Source organism: Anguilla anguilla, chromosome 2 (genome assembly GCF_013347855.1).
Source record: "Anguilla anguilla isolate fAngAng1 chromosome 2, fAngAng1.pri, whole genome shotgun sequence".
Classification (NCBI taxonomy): domain Eukaryota; kingdom Metazoa; phylum Chordata; class Actinopteri; order Anguilliformes; family Anguillidae; genus Anguilla; species Anguilla anguilla.
In genome coordinates, this window is record NC_049202.1 from 48255713 (window position 1) to 48278364 (window position 22652).

The 22652-nt window shown below is 45.4% G+C and overlaps 2 protein-coding genes across 9 annotated transcripts in view; one reads left to right on the forward strand and one right to left on the reverse strand.

Annotated features, from left to right (window-relative positions):
* The window catches only part of caskin1 (CASK interacting protein 1), an 86933-nt gene extending 80249 nt beyond the window's left edge, over nt 1–6684 (forward strand). For all 4 annotated transcript variants that reach the window (XM_035401258.1, XM_035401267.1, XM_035401277.1 and 1 more), the window contains 3 exons: nt 969–1692; nt 1960–2362; nt 2614–6684. In XM_035401258.1, the coding sequence (XP_035257149.1) occupies nt 969–1692; nt 1960–2362; nt 2614–2710 (1224 nt within the window). In that variant the 3' untranslated portion in view covers nt 2711–6684. The remainder of the gene's footprint in view (nt 1–968; nt 1693–1959; nt 2363–2613) is intronic.
* A 538-nt stretch (nt 6685–7222) lies between these two features.
* On the reverse strand, nt 7223–22073 carry traf7 (TNF receptor-associated factor 7). 5 transcript variants are annotated; one of them, XM_035401319.1, is made up of 21 exons: nt 21957–22073; nt 19595–19724; nt 19260–19317; nt 19000–19091; nt 16769–16885; nt 16279–16371; nt 14929–14962; nt 14469–14652; nt 14114–14248; nt 13776–13993; nt 13476–13549; nt 13315–13363; nt 13102–13229; nt 12869–12951; nt 12734–12773; nt 12506–12622; nt 11010–11132; nt 9871–9990; nt 9602–9733; nt 9361–9480; nt 7223–9087 (listed from the first exon to the last, which is right to left on the reverse strand). In XM_035401319.1, the coding sequence occupies exons 2-21, from the start codon at nt 19685–19687 to the stop codon at nt 9073–9075; spliced, it is 2025 nt and encodes a 674-aa protein (XP_035257210.1). In that variant the 5' UTR covers nt 19688–19724; nt 21957–22073; the 3' UTR covers nt 7223–9072. The 5 variants fall into 5 exon arrangements, with proteins under 5 accessions (XP_035257210.1, XP_035257202.1, XP_035257192.1 ...); XM_035401311.1 differs by lacking the exon at nt 21957–22073 and adding an exon at nt 20489–20571 and having other exon boundaries at nt 19000–19088; XM_035401301.1 differs by lacking the exon at nt 21957–22073 and adding an exon at nt 20489–20569.
* Between the last annotated feature and the right edge of the window lie 579 nt (nt 22074–22652).

Below are 22652 nucleotides of genomic sequence, written 5' to 3' on the forward strand. Positions count from 1 at the left end.
CAGCAAAGTTGTTCTTACTGTCAAATGTTGTATTTGTTTTACGCCAGACATAATGGAACCCGTGTCACCCCAAAAGTTCCACTTTTGACTCATCTGTCCATAGAACATTGTACCAGAAGGCTTGAGGATCATCCAGGTTTTTTGCAAATGTGAGATGAGCATTGATGTTTCTTTTGGTTAGCAGTGATTTACGCCTTGCTACTCTCCCATGAATCCCATTTTTACCCAGTCTCTTTCTTATTGAGTCATGAACACGGACCTTACCTGAGGATAGAGAGACCTGAATGTTCTTCTGGGATCATTTGTGACTTCCTGGATGTGTTTTCAATTTTGCCGACCAAACCTGGGAAGATTCACCACTGTTCCAAGTGTTTGCCTTTTAGAGATAATTCCTTTTACTGTGGTTCTGTGGAGTCCCAGAGCCTTAGATATGGCTTTTTAATTATTTCCAGACTCATATATTTCAACTTTTTGTATAATCTCTTCTGGGATTTCCTTTAATTGTGGCATAGTGTGCTTTTATAAACTTTGTCAGGACTGCGTCACTCTGATGGTAAAGATCAATATGAACAAGGTTTAGATTGGGTTGGCTGCAATCAAGCCTGGCTGTGTTCAGTCAGCTGAATCTAATTATGAATTAAATTTGGTCAATTGCTTTATTGAGTAACTAAAAGGGCAATTCATTTTTCACATGGGAGGTATGGTTCAGTGTGACAAATATGCAGTAGTAGAGGAAATCGGAAAGGGGATGAATACTTTTTCATGACACTGTAGTTAGATCCAAAGAGCATTCTGTGTCTAAACATCTAACTAGAGTTTCTTTAATTGAGATACATTTTTTACATTTACAACTTTTTTCTAATAGCCTAAAATAGTTTTTCAGCCTCTCAACCCGTTTCAGTTTTCAGAGTACTTTATATAGTGGATAACTTGCTGATAGTGACTCTGGCGTCCTTCCCTCCTTGCAGGTCAATCCAGTCCATGGGAAGCATCGTGATGGCATCGGGCTGGACGGGGAGGTGGTGAACCGCCGCAGGACGATCAGTGGACCAGTGACCGGGCTGGTGACGGCCGCGCGAAGAGAACAGGGCCCCGAGTCGCCACGAGACAGGCTGGCTCCAGAGCCGCTGCCTGGCTCCGCCAACAGCTCGGCAGAGAACCTGCCTTTCGCTGAGGACGGCAACCTTACCATCAAACAGAGGCCGCGGCTGGGAGCAGAGGGCGACGGCCTGGCGGACAGTGTCTACTCCCTGCCTCAAGAGGAGCTGTCCCGCATGGACGCCACGGCAACGATGAAGAGGAGGCTCCGGCCCAAGCACCACCCAGACAGCGTCAAGTTCCAGCTCATCGAATCCAACACCGTCAAGCGCCGACCCAAAAGCAAAGATAAGGACTCGTTGGAGATGCCGGAATTACCACCCTACCAGAACGGCACCAGTACGGTGAAGAGACGGCCGGTGTCGGAGATGAGCGTAATGGAGCAGCCCCGCCCTCAGGACAATGGGGAAGGGCCCCCCCGCAGGGACAGTGCCGACTTCAGCTCTCACACCGTCCAGGCTGAACCCCGGAAGCCCATCAAGCCCCCGGTATCCCCCAAACCTGTGCTCGCCCAGCAAATGAAGAAGCAGGGTCCCCCAATGCCCTCTGCCAAGAGAGTCCCCATCCCTGGACCGGGCGGCCCTGGCAGCCCAGGTACTCAACTTGTGTCTCTTGCTTCTTTGTGCTCTGTGTGTCAGGGCTCATACCTCCTGTATTTGGTATGGGTGAAAATCCTAGAAAATCCTGAATAAGCCTAGATTTAAAACTTTTTTCATTGGAGAACTTCATTGAATTTTTCTTTAAGTCTAGGACTAAGCTTAATCCATGTCTGGGAACCCTGCCTTTAATGTGCTGAAATAAACTCAGATTTCACTCTCCCTCTTTTCTTTATCCCTTTGTATCTGTCTGTCTCTGTTCCAGATGTGAAACGAGTGCCCCCTCCGATTTCACCAAAACCCAGCCCTCCTCCCACGGCTCCCAAACCAGCCAAAGTGCTGCAGAACATCAGCGTGACCCCTCCATCCACCCCCACCCCTGGCAAACAAGCCGCCAGTACGCCCCCTTCGCTGTCTGCTGGCACCACCAGGCCCCACACTCCCCCGACCCCCCAGACCCCTGGAACCCCTCAGACTCCAGGTTCCCTCACGCCGGGCCCCACACCCCCGCCGGTCAAGCCCCCTCGCTCCTCCATCAGCGGAGTGTCCGTGGACATCGCAGGCCCGGTGGAGTCGGCACAGCAGAAGCTGGAGGAGACCAGCGCCTCCCTAGCCGCTGCCCTGCAGGCTGTGGAGGAGAAGATCAAACAGGAGGATGGGCAGAAAGAGTAAGTCCCGCCCCTTGCAAGCACAGGTTGTCCAATAAGATTGTGTTCCTGATGTAGGTCTGCAACAAATAAAAACTCAACAAATTCTGTTTTATTCTTGTAAATATTCTCATAATTCAACTGCATGCACATTTGTTTGAGTTAAAGAATGCATAAAACAATTGTTAGGCGCAAAGCTGTAGTGAATGTATTGATGACACAGCAACACAACGGAAGACTAAATCTCCGGGTCTGTGCCTACTGCTCCACAGCTCGGTAGCCGAAGACAAGAGCACAGTGAGCATCCTGGATGACATTGGCAGCATGTTCGACGACCTGGCTGACCAGCTGGACGCCATGCTGGAGTGAAGAGCACAGTCGGCGCCTTTGCGGCACAACCTCAGGGCTCCGCGAGGGCAGAAGGGCACAAACGACTGCAGGACCCCTCCCGCTCCCCTCTGGCCTCTCTGCTCCCCCTAGCCTGTCCAGCTCCTGTCACAATATTACCTCTCCCGAAGCCACTCCTTCTCTCTCCCGCTCCTCCCTATTGGGTTGCACAGCTGACCAAGTCCTCCAATCCCCAGAAGAATTACCTCAGGATTGGCGGGAGAAAAAAGCGGGAGACAGACAACAAAAAGCAGAGGCAGAGGGTTGGCGAGTGAGTTTTGCAGCAGAAAACGTTACAATCAATTTTTTCTTCTTACATTGGATTATTCAAGCTATTGTAAAAAAATAAAAAAATAAATAATAATACAAAATGATACAGTACAATACTATATGTGTAAATTGTAAGCATGAGGAAAGTTTATATATTAAAAAGTCCCATAGTGAGAATAATACATTAGTCAGTACAGTGATATACATATATATAAATAAATTATTTTTATTTGACTTTTTTGCCAAATAGTATAAGTGTGGTTATGAGTCAGTTGTTTGGAAAAGATGGACAAAATATGAATTTTTACTTGACCAAATTGGGACAAAAAAAACACATTTTGAGATTGTGTAATGTGTGAAAGTGAGTTTTGGTTTCTCGGTGTCTGTGGACGACCCTTGTATTGTGAGCTTGACGTGGGCTTCCATGTGGCTGCACACCTAGCTACTGTGCTACCGGTGCAGGGGCTAATCCTGAATGCAGAAACTTCCAGGTTCTCGCCAATCAGAGAGCTGTCTCCGTACATTCCGTGACCCTGTTCCTTAGCTGCGGGGAACGTACGCAAGCACAGCCCCCATTGTCCACCCACCCCTCTGGTGCCCATGGGCCTTGGCCTGGGACCTCAGTGGTGCTAACCCACAACTCTTAGTCCACTTGCAAACAGAGCCAGATGAGCACTGCACACATCTTACTCGAGTTGGCAGCAAGTGATTTGGTCTAAAATAGACCAGCAACAAGCTGCTTCAGGGCTCACATCTCAGACCACACAACTGTGGTTCACATGCATGCACACACACCCACACACACACACACACACTTATTGAACTGTAGCTCAGTTAGAGTCAGTTACAGCAGCACATCACCCTAAATTCTCAATGAAAGGCCAGGTTTACATGGCAGCCCAGGACAAGCACAAAGATGATCCTCCTTGTCTACATTTGAGCGAAGAGGTGCACAGGGCCAACGGCTCCCCCTGCTGGTGCTGTAAGGCGCGGCCCCTGGGCAAGAAGGACCCGGCTCCCGCTGAACCTGTGCCCAGTGCCAACACCTGACAGGTTCCCACATGACTGTTTTATAGTGGTATACTGCTTCTAAAATGGCACATCAAGAAAACAAATAGTCAATTTTCATAGTGACAATAGTCATTTTCCTTCATTTGGTGATTTGGCATTACTGCTTGAATTGTAAAAGACTGGTTGTTCTGGCTCATGCTGCCACGCTGTGTTTGATTCCGATTCCCATTACCGTCCATGGTGGACCTCTGTAGGTGTTGTTTTTTGCGTGTGTATGTGTATGTGTGCCATTTTTGTGAGAGTGCTGTGTGTGTCTTGTGCTCATCATATGAACAGCACTTGAAGGCTCGTGAAAAACCGTGGATTTTTTTTAAATGAGCTGTATTTGAACTACAATGCAAAGTGTTTTCAAGGTGTTTTTTCCTGTCTTCGTACATCAAAGGCACAATTATGGAGCGTTTGAGAGATGTTTTATACTTCACCAGTGTTAACAGCTGTGCAAGTCAGCAGTGATCCTTAAACCAAAATGGTTGCAGAAAGTGTCAAACCGGAATCAGTTTTACTACACAGGAGCTAAAAGCTTGTGCATTTATATTTTAGTTTGTTGCTGGCAGTTCAGTTGGTTTGAAACTTGCTTGTCATTGGCATGTCTGCTGCGACATCTTCAATCACCAGCAAAGAGACTGATGCTTGATGTTCACATCACAGCAGAATCCTAGATATGAAAGACAGACTGTCATTTCCTGGCCCACCCCTTTCCCTGTGGCTTCTGTTGAACAAGGTAACTTTGCTCCAGTCATTTTACTCCTTCATCCCTGACCTATGTGTTGATGCTGCAGCCGTGCACACCATCAGTGTGGTTGTTTGATGGATCCAAATGTAGTGGCCCAGACCCCCCAGTGCCGCTGCACTGTGCTGCAAGCCTCTTTCACAGAAGGGGTTTTCTTTTGGATGCCCATGCATCAAAGCTTAACAGCAGAACTAACACCACTACCCAGTTTTTTCTATTTTTATGTTAAGTTCCCTTATCGTGATGACATGCATTGAGGTGTAACTGCTGCAGTATTGACGGGGTGTTAAACGGGGCCAGTGATGACTTATAGTAGAGCCTCAGAAGTGCATACTTAGTACCTGTCTGCTGCTACACAGGGCTAGAGGAGGAAGGGTGGATGACTCCTGGAGGCATTCGAATGGAAGAGTAGGGGAATACCCTGTGATCTTCGCCCCATCTTATCTGAAACACCTTTAGCCCAACTGCTTTCATAACTGTCGTAACTCTCTGCCACGTACCTGTTTTCTCACAGTTTGCTTATCTCTGTTACTGTCAGAATCCTTATAGATACTATATTTCTGTTATTGCTGTGTCATTTTGACTCCCCCCCCATTGCCATGACAATCTCTGTGATGATTCTGAGCACTGCCGCTGTATCCAATAAATGAGGGCTGTCACACTGAGGCCCCAAGAGACTTGCAAACCTGACAAATTTCAAAATCAGTACATTTAGTATTTCATAAATATTTTTGTTAAGATGCATATCTTGTTTTTCTTACATTGATGAAGCTGTGTGCATAAGCCACCGATCACTTAGACCTGCTCTTTATTATGACTTTAGCTATGAAAAAAATATTTAATATAACTTAATTTATAAATAATCTATAATTAATTATTTCATGAGATTTCATCTGGAAAAACATTTATTTAAACTGACTTGTAGAACTCAAAATGAATAAGAATTACAATTTTTATATGCTGTATGCTCCAAAAAATAAGACCATTGTAAAATCTAATTTTCTATTCATGATTCATGCTCATTTGCAGATGTATGTTCAGCTATGACATGGTTATTTTACGTGTACTCATTTAGATTATTTTAATTTGTTTCACGTGACGTTACTTTTTTTTTTTTTTACACGTGCCTTGCTTTGTTTTGTCATTTAATCATTTAGGGAAAAACCTTGTTTTGAGAGGGTTTCTCTGCGTTCCATAACAGTAGAAAGCAATGTCAAATCTAATTTTATTTATATGGCGCATTTCATACAGGAAGCAGCGAATGTCACTTATAAAAATGTTTTTAATCGGTTACAGTTTCCACGAATGCTCGTAACTGTATTTGCTAAATTAAGATCTCCTGTGGGCCATTGAAGTACAATAGTGAGGTCACCTGACCTTGTGCTACGTTATGGAAACACAGGGGGCTGCTCTTCCCATGAGTTTGTTGGGTTCCTCTCCATTATGCTAAAGCCTTGCGTCCCTGTGTGTCCTGTGCTTAGATCCCTGTCTGTATAGCTGGATGTTTTTATGGTGATGTAAGAGATCCCTTTTGTCCCTTTCCTAAACATGTTTTTTTCCACTTTACTTTTTTTAGTCATAGTATTCATTTATTTCCTGGAAATAAAAGAAATAGAAAATAGAATCTTAAAATTTATTTAAAGAAAATGAAATATATTAAAGAGCAAGGTACATCTTTAAAAAATGTAAAAAGTTTTATTTTTATCCTCTACATACACACAGAAAGCTGAAGAAAAACCTAGGAGAGCTCCATATAAGCAGGCTGTTTATTGTGTTGACATTCTGCCATTGACTTGTATGATACCTGCTGTGGCTGGCAATGGGACAGTGCTGTTGACTGCATCAACAGCCATCTGCTCTAAATAAATGTTATATACGAATACAAGTCTGTCGTCTTTCTTTGAGCGTATTTATATTTGGAGTTTTTTAATGCTCATGGTTTTCACACCTTCAGAATCAAAGATTTAGTTGCCATGGCGTGGACTGTATAATGCATCACACGTTTGGATATTTTGTTGACATGCATGGATCTGTTTCCATGCAGCAAATAGGCATCGGTAGTATATACATTTTTTTGAATAGATTGCTTGATTCAGATTTGTCCAGAGAAGGTAAAATTGGTACAAATCCCAATCCCTAGAAGCTGGAGACCATAAGAATTTCTCTTACCATTTTATTCTCTTACCATTCTGTCATATATTGCACTGAAGAAATTGTGTATTTGCATTCCAGCACTCTTTTGTTCCCCATAAATGATTACAAACTAATAATCAACTGCAACATACTGAACATTTTAGCTTAGAGAATACGTTCAAGTCGTTCATGCTTAAGTTTAAACAGAAAGTACTGTCCACATATTGAACAGTGTTGAATACTGATAGGTGATCGATACGGCAGGTGAAAAAGAAGAAAACAACCAAAGCTACCAAAGTGTACACTGCTTTAATGGTAAAATCAAGCTTAACATAATGTATACAAGTGAGCGTGATGTATATCACTGCTGTGGGAGAAAGTCCTCTCCCACCCTCCCCCGCACTCCACGTCGTACCTTTTAACATCTTTCCTCCACAGAGCTAGGGAAAAAGCCTGAAATTAACCATGCGCTTGCTTATGGCACCATTGGCACTGCAAATACACACTGCAGTGTACCCTCACAAAAGAGTTCTGCTTATCTCAAATTCAATCAAAGGCCAAGTCAATCACAACTTCGGCATTATGACTTTTAAACCAAGTTTTAGGAGTTTATTTGTTACCATGATTTAAATGAGCTGCCCATCAACAGGATGCCCCAAATTAAAATCTAATGAAAATTAAGCTCTGCTCAGTGCTGGCCAGGACATGAGCGGCACTGCCAGCTTTCTGCCCAATGAGCCAGGCCTACAGAAGAAGGAAAAAAAAAAAAGTATTGAACCTTTTGTAAGGAAACACCGCATGAAGCGTACAATGGGGTTAAAAATATAGTTTACAGGACTATTTTACACATATAAAAAAGGCCTATCTAAAATAGACAGCAGCACTTTAAGTTTAAAAATGCGTCAGCAATCACATTAAAGCAGCGGTTTGGAGTTCTTCACTAAACCAAGAAGGTGAAATGGGCACAAGACACTTTTTTTCTCCACACTGGCAGCTCAGCTCGTGTGACTTTCGTGTGCATAATTCTGAACTCGTCTTCCTCCTCTCTTTCTTTTGAACAGCTGCCGTGTGGAAAAGGTGATGCAGCTATAAAGCATAAAAAGTCAAGCGCTTGACTCGAAAACGCATCGGTCGCAGCTCCTCCGCAGCGATGAAGAAATGAACTGGGGTCACTGATGGCTGAGACTGCCCACCGAAACCACGTTCCCCCAACCTGGCGGGAGCTTCCCCGGCGGAGCTTCCCCCGGCAGCTAACGGGGAACAGCAAAGCAGCACATCCCAGCAAACAGAGGCCCCCTAACTATGAACAAGGGCTAGACGGCTTTATCATCACACCACAACTTCAGGAATTGCCAACCGTGAGGGAATTCTGGCCTCAAAGCAAGGAATGAACCATTAAAAAACCGTATCAGCACTTTGCTTTGTTTCAGACTTGAGTGCAGACACGTACAAGCACGCAGTTTCTCCTTTGTTTCTCTACTTTTTTTTTTTTTGCAGTGTCGGTCAGCCCCGCCTGCCGCATCCCCGGATTACAGGAGAACATTGGCAATACAGTATCTTCATGTTCCTCCACACTGCTCAGCTTGAAAGGGGAGGGGTTTGGCTTCAGCAGGGCCAGAGGCACCCTCTCAGATGTGGGAATGTCATTGGAAGGGGGGTGGAGTTTTCCATGAGGCTGCGCCAATGCTGCGCATTCACATGCTCAGATAAGGCAGATACTTCAGTCTGGCAGCTCTGTGTACCCAGTGTGTGAATACAGCCCTGAAGGTGTGAGCTGAGGGGTGCTCTTCCACCGGTCCCAATCGTCATGGCACTCATAGCGGGAAGAAGAGGCACCCTGTGTGTCCAAGGCGGTGTCAGTGTGAAAGGCTCCAGTGGGATCCAGTACCTCCACTGCACTGACTCTACAGTTGCATTAAAAAAAAAACACCTGGCCCCATAGTGGTGTACAGAATCACAATTCAATCAACCGAGAAATTTTTTTTTTTTTTTTTTGAACGAAGCAACATTTTCGAGCTTGGCGTTGTCGATTCCTTATCATCATTACAATAACCGTGAAAGCAGTCTGAAATTAAACCGTCTCCTGTCATGTGACACTTCCCGGCTGCACCCTGGCAGGGGGAGCAAACCACGGATGGCATTAGCAGGTCCACACCTGAGAGACAGAGGGCAGAAATGAGCTGTGAGGATACTGGGCAGAAAGTATCAGCCTGACCAAACACATGGCAGGAACAAAGCACCTGAGCCTCAGTCACAAGGAGACTGCCAGCTTAAGTCATTGACAGGGAAAGGCCCTACATGGAGCCTATGTGTTAAACTGTAAACTTGCCTTTATAGAGAAGACTGGGAAATTAGATTACATTTGAAAAATATGAAGGGAAAGAGCTAGAAAGTGCAGCAAATATAGCTGGAATGCAGGAGGACACACCTTGACAGTGCTGTCCACAGCCCCAGAGAAGAGGCGCCCTCGGGAGACAGCCAGCGCCGTGACGCTACCCTGATGCCGCAGCAGGGTCTGAGTGCAGATCATGTTGTCCATACTCCACACCTGCAGTGGGAAGACTTGGGTCAGTTAAAAGGGCCACAATCGTCAACCATCAACCATCCCGGACAAGCCCCCCTCCACTTGAAACACGGAGTGATAGAAACTCAGGTGAAGGGTCCCTTACCCTGAGTGAGCGGTCGTAGGAGGCACTGAACACTTTGGTCTGGTCTGGCGTAGAGATGACGGCCAGGGCGTACACAGTGCCCACGTGGCCAGTCAGCGTTCGCACCTGCTCCTTGGACTCAATGTCCCACACCTGCCACGCGCAAACAAAGTATTCACGTTAGCTACCAAAACCAGCATGAGTATGTTAAATGCTAACTGGCAGCCAAATCTGCCCCGTTGTTAGAAGTTCCCTCCAAATTTCAAGTGGCAGTGGATCGGGGTTCTTACATGGATGAGGTTCTCGTAAGTTCCACAAACGATATGGTGGTTGGTAACAGCGATGGAGTACACACTGCCACCAGAGGTCTGAAGCACGTGAACACACTCCAAAGAGCGAATATCCCAGATCTGAGAGAGCAAGAAAGGAGTAAGATTAGGAATCGTTTTTTATTCCCCTTTCACAAAAACAAGTAATCCATTATTTTAATAAAAGCTTTTCACCATCTCTGTGGAGCACCTTCTATATAAAAAAATAAACAAAGCATCTATGTATCTATCAGACCACAAGGCAAATAAGTATTTCTATTGTGGAAATAGGCACATATAGAACCGGAACATTTATAAAACAAATCAGCATAACATTTCATGAGAGGGGCCTCTAGGCCATCCCCTCTTATCAGCTGTGGAAAAACTGAGAAACTCCACAACTGGAAATCATCAGCCACATCTCCATGGCAACAGTCTAGTGTTTATGACATCTGGAGCCCTGTACTACCAATCACAAATACAGACTCAGCTCCACCCTCGCACAGCCCCCTTGCATGCGGAGGAGGGGAGCGGCTAGAATAGAAAATAGAAATTCACTAAGAGGAGGATGATGCAAACCTTGGTAACCAACCCTGCCCTGTTCTATTCTCTCTCTCTCTGCCTTCCTCATTCTTGCTTTCTTTCTCCCTTTTCTTCTCTCACTCTCTCTCTCTCGCAGCTGAGAGGAAGAAAGCGCAGGGCTGCTTGCTGAAATGTAGTCTGGTTCCTGTCTAGTGTCCCCAGGGCTTCAATTAAACAAACTTAAAATGACACAGGGCTTGGCTGTCACAGTTTCCGTCTACGCTATTTAACAGTTTCTCAGCCGTTCCATTATATAGAAGTATATTATATAAGTACATACATAAACGCCTAAAGTTTTATCATAACAACCTACATTTACAGTATTTTTATCTAAAAATAAAGACAAAAGAAAATCATGATATAGCATATAGTATGACATGTATTTGAAAATCAATTTCTGCTTCAAAGGTTGGTAAAACATTAGTTGTTCAATTCTAAATATTTATACTCAGGTTCCAATGTAATATAATCTAATATACATGATAAAGTAGAGTACTTCTGGCAGAATCGTGAGCAACCCTGAGGGTCTGAGCCCGAACCTTTATGGTCTGGTAAGAGCCACTGTACAGGTGGTTTTGAGACGCGACCAGTGCCCGGACCCAGTGGTTCAGTCCAGTCAGCTCCTTCTTCAGCTTGAGCTCCGTGCCCACGATGTCCCACACCTGGAACAACACACAAACCCAGGCACCTCTCAGGAGAGTCACAAACCCGCACTTTCACCCCTCCTGTGGCTGCATGCAGTCACACACACTGCGCACACTGCACTTTTGCACAAGAAGCCTTAGCATTGCCAAGGTCTTTGACATTTGGGGAACAAAAGGGAGGATGTAATCAGAGGAAAGTCCCCGAAAGGAGTGAGCTCATGCTGTACTAGAGCCCTCCCCCCAGCCGACACCGCCGGAACAGTCGGCATGGGCTGTGTGAAAGAGTCTGCCATTATGATCTCCTAACAGTCAGTAAGGGCTGTGTGAAAGAGTCTGCCATTACACTCTCCTAACAGTAAGGGCTGCGTGAAAGAGTCTGCCATTACACTCTCCTAACAGTAAGGGCTCTGTGAAAGAGTCTGCCATTACACTCTCCTAACAGTAAGGGCTCTGTGAAAGAGTCTGCCATTACACTCTCCTAACAGTAAGGGCTCTGTGAAAGAGTCTGCCATTACACTCTCCTAACAGTCAGTAAGGGCTGTGTGGAAGAGTCTGCCATTACACTCTCCTAACAGTAAGGGCTCTGTGAAAGAGTCTGCCATTACACTCTCCTAACAGTAAGGGCTCTGTGAAAGAGTCTGCCATTACACTCTCCTAACAGTCAGTAAGGGCTGTGTGGAAGAGTCTGCCATTACACTCTCCTAACAGTAAGGGCTGTGTGAAAGAGTCTGCCATTACACTCTCCTAACAGTAAGGGCTGTGTGAAAGAGTCTGCCATTACACTCTCCTAACAGTAAGGGCTGTGTGAAAGAGTCTGCCATTACACTCTCCTAACAGTAAGGGCTGTGTGAAAGAGTCTGCCATTACACTCTCCTAACAGTAAGGGCTGTGTGAAAGAGTCTGCCATTACACTCTCCTAACAGGCACTCAGTGCTAAGGTACGACCCTGGCTGTGGAGGAAAGCGGTCTACCGTCGTCAAGCCTCACATCGCCCATCAATCCACACAGCTTGTGTTCCAGGCCTGGAGCCTTGCCAGGCACAGTGCAGCCATATACTAAAAGCTCAGAGCAGACAGCTAACAGCTGGTTCAGCTTAAAGCCGTTATCACTAATAAGACTCGCACTTGTGTAATGAAGCTAACAGTTCTTAAAGTCTCCTTTTAATTTACTTTTTTTTAAATAAGCCAATTTTAAAAAAAGGAAAGCGAGAACAACATTGACTCGCAAAAGTGGAAACCATGCCGCAAGTGTGATTACCAACTCACACATAATCTAATTTTTTTATCTTGTTTGTTAACTGTACCTTTCTCTAGAGAAAATCAAACCACCATGAACACGAGCGTTCAACCAAATGCACAGCAGACAGCGAGTGTGTGACGGGTAGTCCTGACCTTAATGGCCTTGAGGGAGCCACTGAAGAGCATGTTGTGTGAAGACACCAGGGTGCAGACTGGGTTGTCATGAGCCCGGATAGTGTTGACTTTCTGTAGTGTCTGAATATCCCACACCTAAATACAATAATCACACGGAGCAGCGCGTCAGGGAAATTCACTGGACTGGAGCGCTACACAACACCAACCTACAAGTCAACCTACGACTACAGCAGCAGAGAAACTTACAATGATAGTGCAGTCTGCTGATCCGCTGTACAGCTTGTTCCTGCAGGGACACAGACACAGGGCTCATAAGCTATATCAACATCACCGGAGCCAAGAGGAACTCCTGCTGCTGTGATAGGCCGTTGCCGTGCTTACCCTTGAATGCACAGAGCCAGGACAATGCCATCGTGGCCCTCTAATGTCTTCTGGCACTTGTAAGTGGTGCAGGTGTCCCAGACCTGTGAACGGGGGAGCAGAGAGGAAATAATTTGAGAACAGAGACAGGAAAGAGGAAGAATGAAGAGGAGGACGGAAGCAGGGGGCAGGGGGCAGTGGCACAGGCTCGAGCTGTGCAGCCAGCTCCAGCAGCGGCCTGTGAGCTCTCCTACCTTGATGGTTTTGTCGGAGGAGCCGCTGAAGAGCAGATCACCGGTAGAGTACACACACAGGCACCACACGGGGCCCTGGTGGCCCACAAAGGTGCCCTTGCACTTGAATATCTGCTGGGGGTCATAGGCTGTAAAAGACGGAGACACCAGAACGTCACATCCAGCACACCAGGGCACCGTAAAGGAGAAAGACTGAAGAACGGAGACACTCACATCCCAGGATGCCCATATTGAGCCTGGCGTTTATATGAGACAGTTCATCCTGCAGAAGGAACAGAGAGAGGGGGAGAGAAGAGGGAAAAACACATTAAAGCCTGTGGTTTGTGGGCACTGTGCTCTGACTGTGAGAGGGAATGCAGGCCCAGCGCACTTACATTGAGCATGGAGGCATCCCTACGGAACTCCATCAGGTCCTCACTCAGCTTGCTCTGGTTCTCGTCCAGAACATCTGCCAGGCAGACACAGCGTAAGCACCAGCAATGGAAAGTGCAACAGTTTCCAATGGCAACAGAATCAACTGTTGACTAATGACCACTTGGACCTCACATCTGAATGACCATAAGGCAAACACAAATGCTCTCGCAAGGAAAACACTCCCTTGCTACAGTATAGTCCAACCACAATGCCAGTGTATGGTTTATGCTTCCGGCCACGCAGACTGCCGCCTCCCTCACCGAACTTCAGCTCCAGGTTCTTCTCCAGCTGGTCCAGTTTCTCAGAGAGCTTGCCCAGCATGGAGCGCAGGAAGGCGATGTCCTGGTCCTTCTGCGCCAGCGCCACCTGCATCTCGTGGAAGCGGTCATCCGTCTGCTGCAGGAACTCCTTCAGCCCCTCGAACTTGCACACCTCCAGGTGGGTCTCGTACGTGTCCTGGTTCCCGATAAAGGTGCACCTGGCAAAGAGAACGGGGGAGGGGTCTACATTTGCACACAACCCTGCGTCCCGCAATGACTCACAGGCGCTCTGAAATTAGGTGAACCCGATTGGAGGAGGGAGGCGGGGTGCGCTTTACCCATATTTGGAGTGGGGGCATTTGATGTGCTCACACTCCTTCAGGTGGGCTTCCAAGTTCATGGTGAGCAGAGGGGGGCAGTTGGGGTTGTTGGGGCAGCGGACAGGCCGGTAGTCACAGCTCGCTTCGTGATCTCTGCAGAGGGACAGGGGTGAGAGGAAACCAACGTAAGGCTCATTTCCCCTCAGCCCCTCAACTGCTCAAACAAAAGAACTCCAAAACCCTGCACTTTGAAACTTCAAAAATGGCAGGCAAAACTGAAAAGGCATTTGCATTAGATGGCCGCTGTTGTGCTGTCAATAATACAAACAAAGCTAACGGGGTGCATGACAGGAGAACGAGCGAAGGGCCTCACTTCCTGGTGCTGAGCTTGATGGTGAAGGGGCAACCCAGTGGGTCCACCTCAAAGGCACTGGGCTTGCCAGAGGCGGATGACTGGCAGCCGTACTTGCAGTGGATGAAGAGCTCACCGATCTGTTCGGCCACGGCAATGTTATTCACCACCACAGTGAGCTTGGCATTGTCCACCGGGCACTTCTCTACAAAGACAAACAGGACCACAGCACTGACACTTAGATCAAGGCTGGCAAGCACAGGGGAAAAGGGGGAGGGTGGTGATCGTAAAACACAGAGAATAGGGAGTTCCAGACAAAACCAGATCAGGGAGGCCCAGAAGAGGGAACACAGGATAAATTACACTGTGAACCAAACTGAGCTATTGCTGCCTTTCATCCTCTTATTCAGAGAAAGCATGACACAGAGTAGCTACCGAAGGCAAAGCAAACAGACACATAACTGTGGATGAACCCTCCTACCTGAGGTCAAGGCGCATCGTCTGCAGAAGGTGTGCTGTGAGAGAGAAGGCAGTTGTTAAAATGAAGCAATTGGCGTGCTGCAGAGTTAAAGTGTCCTGTGTTCACAGTCACTGGTCTGAGAGGGAGACACACACATGGCTACCCCTGGTGCTAATTTCCGGTTTCCCCATAGGTCCACACTGAACGTTTAGAGCGCTTCACAAGAATGATTACTCTAGCTGAGTAGTACCATTCCAACCGGAGACTTTGCATTAGAATGGAATAACTGCGAGACACTTCAATGCTTCAGTGCTCAAGGAAAGCAGTTAATCGGGCGTAAGGGATGCGACAGACAGGAAATCAATGCATTACGAAGATACAACAAGAGCCTTCATTCTTTCCAACAGTACGCTACGGGTGGTATGGAGAGGGACAGAGAGACTGCAGAATGCTGTAGAGAGGCATAAGGAGACAGCTCAGAAAACTAGAGTGCGATTCAGAGGGAGGGGGAGGTGGTACAGTGGAGCTGGGAGTTGTGTAAAGAGGGACTGGAAAGATGGCAGAGCTAATTTTGGGGTGATGTAGGCAAAACAGAGTGCAATGCTAAGGGGGTGATTCCGATTGCAGCGCTGAAATGGAAGTGTTGTAGACAAGGACAGAGATTGTGGCGCTAAAATAAATGGTAATGTACTGTAGACAGGGACGGAGATTTTGGCGCTAAGATAAATGGTAATGTACTGTAGACAGGGACGGAGATTTTGGCGCTAAAATAAATGGTAATGTACTGTAGACAGGGACGGAGATTTTGGCGCTAAGATAAATGTTGATGTGCTGTAGGCAGAGACAGAGATTTTGGCGCTAAGATAAATGTTGATGTGCTGTAGGCAGAGACAGAGATTTTGGCGCTAAGATAAATGTTGATGTGCTGTAGGCAGAGACAGAGATTTTGGCGCTAAGATAAATGGTGATGAGCTGTCGACAGAGATGGAGATTTTGGCGCTAAGGTAAATGGTGACGTGTTTTAGACAGAGACAGAGATTATGGCGCAGCGTTAATGGTGACGAGCTGTCGACAGAGACAGAGATTTTGGCGCTAAGGTAAATGATCACGAGCTGTCGACAGAGATGGAGATTTTGGCGCTAAGGTAAATGATCACGAGCTGTTGACAGAGATGGAGATTTTGGCGCTAAGGTAAATGATCACGAGCTGTCGACAGAGATGGAGATTTTGGCGCTAAGGTAAATGATCACGAGCTGTCGACAGAGATGGAGATTTTGGCCCAGAGATAAACGATGATGAGCTGTAGACAGGGACACAGATTTTGGCGCTAAGATAAACAGTGATGAGCAGAGAGCGGGGCTGCAGACTCACCCCACAGGTGGTGATGACAGGGTCCTTGAACACGCTGCAGCAGAGCTGGCAGCACAGCTTGACCGAGGGCTGCTCTGCAAATACCTGGGGCTCCTGGGAGATGGAGAGGCATCAGGACCCACTCACACATGAGTGCAACACTCCACACTCTATCGCACACTGACATCCTGTTCCACTCTCACATGCTGACTGACACTTTAATACCAGGGGGCTGTCAGAACAGAGGAGCAACGCACCGATTCATAAAGCGCAATAAGAAATACCTTATTTTAGCTTACAGTATCTCTGCTGCAATAACCTGCCTTGAACCTTTGGTACCAAAACATTCAGTAACACACAGCTAGCACAGATCATATCAAAAGCCTTTAAATGAAAATGGTACAGTAGCTTCCTTTAAGTCAACACCTGAGAGACGTTAAAGATGACACACAGGTGAGAGGGGCGTGAGTAAAGGCGGGGCGAGAGAGAGGAGGAGAGATGGAGCACTGACCGTGTCCTCCTCCTCCTCGTGCAGGGAGAAGGTGGAGCGCAGGGACATGTTGGACTCGGAGTGCAGGGAGCGCACAGAGATGGCCGAGTCGGAGCGGCGGGGGGTGCTGATGGGGGGCTGCAGGAGGACAGGGACAGGCATCAATCGGTGCGCGTGGCACAGTGTTAGAGCACCAGGTCTCCCAGAGTACAAATGTGCTGCTTTTCACAGCTGCTCGCTACAGACCCCGGGGATCATACTCAAAATGTTGCTGATCACTAGATTATGGTTCAATGTAATTACACTCCTTAAATCAAATTTAATGAACTAGGGTGTCAATACGAAAATATTTCTGAACTGGTGCATCGTAATCGAAATAAATTTCTGATTTAACACGTAAACACATCAGTTTAAGTTGAAGCAATTATTAAGAAAAAGAAATGCCCTCAAGTACCTTTCTATTCACAGAATCACAATCCTAATTTGCCAAGCAAATAAAATAATTTCACTGTAAATGTAATGGATTGTACACTTATGTAATCCATTTTTAGTGTCTTCATTTTGAAAGCCTCTACACTTCACCAAATGCTGAAATAAGACAATACAATTCACCAAGTCATAAGCAAACATACATAAATCAGGACACAGATTTTACCTCTCTTCAAATCACTATTCCTCAACTTTACAAAAGCATAATCTGTTTGTTTAGCAGATAAGTATCTGTTAAACTGCAATTCTATTGTGCAAACCACTAGTTCTGCCTCTTGGGAAATGTTCCGTCTTTCTCAATCAAGTTACATCCTCCTTTACAGCAAGTGCAGCATAAAATACTGAATTTTTAAACAACGCCAATTAGACTACCTTCTACTGATATGGTTTAACAAGTGTAAAACATTCAAATATTAGAAAGAATGCATTCTCACAAATAATGTCGGTTCCAGTTAGATTTAGCATTCAAGAATAACCAGGAAATGCTTTTAATAATGCTTTAATGCTTTATTCAGTCCAAGAAACAGTCGTAAGAAGAATATCATAATTACCTCAAATTGAACAAAACCGCACTTCACAGGCAAAACATTGCCAATTAGTCAAATGTGTCCTGTCCAGTCCACAGCAATGGAAAAAAGGTTAGCTATTTTCAATATCTCAATTGTCTAGCCAATGCCACATTCAAAAAGTGTACGTGACACACAGATCCTGCCGTGCGAGGTAAAATTTCCAGGTTTTGGTGAAGGAACGACGGTTGTGCGCTCGTTTTCTCTCGCTCCGCAGGAGCCTGGCCCCTTCGCGGCCCTCGCAGTGGAGGCGCGTCAGCAGCGGAAGACTCAGGGACGCCGTAAGTCTTACGGGGTCCCACTTCTGCTTTCCCTTACGCACTTCACCCTTCTGTCCCGCTCAAATAGTCCCACCAATTTTGGTGAAAACTCCCGAATTTCTCAGGCGCACTCGAGCCCTGCGCAGTCTCATCTGTGCTCATAGTCACTTGTTGTTCCACCGCTGCTCGCTCCCAGTGCCAACTCCACCGCGCAAACCGGGGAGAAGGGCCGGCGAGGGGGGGCTTCCTGCTATTCAATTAGAGCTGAATGTTGCCGCATGATTTCCTGTGCTCTGCGCGTATGTGTGTGTGCGCGCGCGCGCATGTGTGTATGAGTGTGTGTGTGTGTACGTCCTAGTGTGTGGTAAGTGCAGAACGAGGGCTACCAGAGAAACAATCTAGGAATACTAGTAGTGCAAAACCAGACCTTCATTAGGGCTAAAAAAAAAAAAAAAAAAACAACCTAGCTTACTGCACTTGAAAATGCAGCCAGGTCTTTGCAGTAATCAAGGAAGCCCAGGCACAGTATTGTGATTCATCAGCAAAACAGATAGAGAACAACGGAAAAGGATGGCTGACAAAGCCAGATGGACAAAGACAGAACACACAAATGACGGCTGTATTCAAATGTGAAAATGAAAGATAAGGACTGTTTTTCCAGCCAAAATGTCGTGGAGACTGCAGCTTTAATAGTGCCTAAAGTAGTACACATTTCATCTGAAGGGGGAAAAAAAACTATGCCACTAACTTTAAAAAAAAAAATCTTCGCAAATTGATTGCATTTCCATGAATGTGCATTGGCAGGGAGACAATATAAACATGATTGGACGGCCTGCCAAATTCAGCATGCTGAATGTGAGATTTTATAAGGGGAGAGTGCTTTATGAATACACCCTTTGGGATGAGCTAGCATGTGGGCGCAAGTGGTGATGCTTACCATGCTGTCATCTTCGTCGCGTGGGGAATAAGCCAGGTTGCTGGAGGTGGATGGCGTCCGACGATGTTGCTTGTAATTACTGGATGCATCTGCTGGAATTAGAGAGCCAGGCTCCATTAGCAAGTCTGAAATACACTACACTGGCATTTTGTTGTGGCACTGAAATCCACATAATTTTGCTGAGAACGGCTTAGTCATTTCTCCAGAACTTTGACTATGTCTGCGGTAATAATTAAGGATGCCGTCTCTCACAGACTCACCTTTAGCGACGGTGGTGACTGTGGAATATGCTGATCCAAAAGTAGTCTCCATTCTGGTCTATTTGAAAGAAGAAAAAAATTGATTTAAATACCAAATTTATACCCTTTGCCATAAAGATGACAAGCAATTGGTTAAATTAATAGTCATTCAGATGAACTGGCACATGAAACTGAAAAATACTGATCTGATCAGAAAGTACATGCAGGCTAGCCATTATATGCAATTAATCACTGTCCTATGAAACAATTTTTGCCAAGACTGCTTTGCTTTTACTCTGTCCAGCAACATCTCTCCCCCAGAACAGAACTGCTCTTGGCTACCACCCCACTCTCACCCCGTTGGTGCTGTCTGCTGAGGGGATGCTGCTGGTGGGCACTGCTGCTCCTCCTGAGAAACGATTGTAGCGCGGAGTCTTACTGGAGCTCATAATCCACCACAGCCTCCCTGAACCTGACAGCTGTAGCCTGAGAAGAGAAAACACTCTCAGCCCCACTGGTCAACCTCTTAAACATACCATCACCTGATATCCCAATGCATTTTGCAGTGGTCACCCCTATCTCACTGCTGGGGGCAAATGACCATACCACCCATTGCAATCTTTCCTATCTATTTTTAAGATGCATTACAATCCTGAGCTTAACAAATTAGGTGAGTAGATGAGACAGCCCCCATATAAGCCAGGCATCTGAAACAATAGGTAGCCACAGGACTGGCATAATAACGTAGATCAGACAGATAACACAGACAAACCTAAAACCTACAGTACACAAGCAACCTTTAACGTATAGTGCAGGTCAAAAACATCAACAATACACTTAAATGGCATTAAACAACTTAAGTCAATCTGGTTTTATTGGTATTACAACATCATGATGCAGCTGCATGGATTACATTATGATTCAGATGCAGGGATTACAACATCATGACGCAGCTGCATGGATTACAACATTATGACGCAGCTGTAGATAATGTATAATTACAAGGTCAGAACTCATACCATAATACTTTTACGACAGTGTTCACATGATATGTGTATCTTGAAACACTGACGGTATCTTATCTACATCAGGAACGTTAGCTCCGGTAACATCCAAGAATCCATCAACTGTGTGTGACGAATGTGGCTAAAAAGCTGTTCCAACAAAGAAAGAAAGAAAAAAAACAGAATGTGTAACATTCCCAATCTTCATTCTTGCAATGGTAACAGCTAGTTAACTAGCTACCGTACCTGTTGCAATGCCAATATTGTTCAACCTCCATACATAACATAAGCTAGCGACCAGGAAGTTAGAGAAGTAATTTAGCAAGTTAACTAACTGTTCAAGCTAGCAGTCAGATTGAGCTCGTGCTGGTTCGATGGTTATATTGGCTAACTAAGTCAGCTGGCGTTTACTAAGCATCGGCGACGCTCTCAAACGTCATGTGCTAGACTATCTAATCCAGTTCCGCTGCGCTTCACGTCAACAGACAGCCAGGCAATTTGAAAGGCCAGGCAGGCAATAAAATCGTGATACAGAACTACAAGAATACCTGCTGTTCGCAAGCTAAAATAAATGTTTGCTAGTTACAGTAACCTATACACCGCCGGCATTATCAAGCTAACCATAATCACTAATAACAACCGCACAACCATAATAATCACTGACTCCGGTTAATCATACAGACAGAGGATCGGTGTGGTTCATGACAAATTCTCAAACGAGTCAACCTTGACTAATTCGCCAGCTAGATAATGACACCGATAGCTGGCTAACAGTTACCCAGCTAGTAAGATAAGAATTTCCGTGGCTAACTTTGAAAGCCAGCCAATTTGAGAGGCAACGTTATGGCATTCTCCGCAAGCATTATACGCTAGGGTAAGTGTTTCGCTACGTTAGCTAGTCAACTACACGCGTAGCTTGCTAGCCTATCGAAACTAGCGCCAAACATCTAACATTAGCGTGCTAACTAGACATTTACTTCTGTATTTTTGTTGACAGAATGGTAGCAAGTCATATGTTGAAGACGAGGCGATTTTTTTAAGGTTAGCTAGTTAACAGTAACATACCGAAATCTTAATCATTATGAGAACGCCAACTAGCTAATGGTGGTGTTTATTGACTTATTTGCTAAAATAGCTCATGCTAATTGGCTACTCGTTTCTACAGTGGGTTATACTAGGTTCTGCAACGATTCGGTACCTAAGCGCTAGCAGCTAGCAATCAAGAGTTGCTTATTTAGCAAACTAGCTAGTTAGTTACTGTAGTAAACTTGAGACATTCAGGTATTATAAAATGGGCTCGCAAATTAGCTAGACACGTAAGGTTATAGGCTATTGCTGTCTATCTGATTACAAAATGAGACTTTAAACCATCATCTGATAACCATTTCCAAACAATATGCTCGGGTTTGCACGCTAACTGGTTAGCTCTACATGGCTATTATGAAGCTACATTACATTTCACATAACATGGACCGTAACAAGCCAGCTAATATGTTAGTAACGTGCCTAGCTTTTTTGCTTCTTCTGCTTGTTTGTTCGCAACAAGGTTAGGATAGCCATCGCTAGCAACACAGACTAGAATACAGCAAGGCTAAATAATCATCCAGCTTTTTAACCATCAGATATACCATGTCGATACCTAAGTGTCGAAGCAAAATAAATTCGTGTGTTTCCACTGTGTTTGTGATATTTACATAACTGTAAAATCTCTTACCAGAGACGACACACTCAGCCTGCTACAGAAATCCACATCTTCCTCCCTGACAGTCGCCAGATTTTCAGGAAGGGAAGATTCATTCAGAAGAGGGAGTTATGGGAGTTGTAGTTGCAGTGATGCAGATCTTTTCCATCTCCCAAGCGCTGTGGTGTAGCTTAATTTTCAATGGCATTACTTTTCCAGATTATTAAGTAAATCTGAGAACTATTGTTTTTTGTTTATAATTTGTTCATGTTTATTAGCCTGTTTCCCTGAAGGCATGTTACGTAATTTGACTAAGGCCTACTTACTTTTAATTTAGCCTGATTAAATCCTCTCATTCCCTCTGGCTGCTTCAGTCGCTCCGTATTACAAGAACTTTCAGCAGTTAGGGTCCCACTTATTTACCTGTATATATTGCAATAAAAAGTGAAGTCAGTGAAATTTGATCTTCCTTAGTAAAACACGTTTAACTATATTGATTTGCTGACAGAATACGCCGGTAAAACGACTTCCCTCAGACGAATTGCTTTGGTGGCCAGTGAATGCGTGCCGATTATTGCAAAAGATTTGCGATCTACAAATGTTTATTTCCCACCATTGTGAACTTCAACTACAACTGGTGATTCCTTACAACAATCTCCATGATCCTTCATTGATTGGTAACAACAATCACAATCAAATTTCACTAACCTATGAGTAAACCATATGTGA

Excerpts from the sequence above, each read along its gene's own strand:
- traf7 (XM_035401301.1), bottom strand. The coding sequence starts at position 20,529 with ATGTTATGTATGGAGGTTGAACAATATTGGCATTGCAACAG. Across the intron at positions 12,952-13,101 it reads CCTCCGACAAAACCATCAAG|GTCTGGGACACCTGCACCAC; the intron begins GTAGGAGAGCTC and ends CCCCGTTCACAG. Across the intron at positions 9,734-9,870 it reads CTTACGAGAACCTCATCCAT|GTGTGGGACATTGAGTCCAA; the intron begins GTAAGAACCCCG and ends TGCGCGTGGCAG.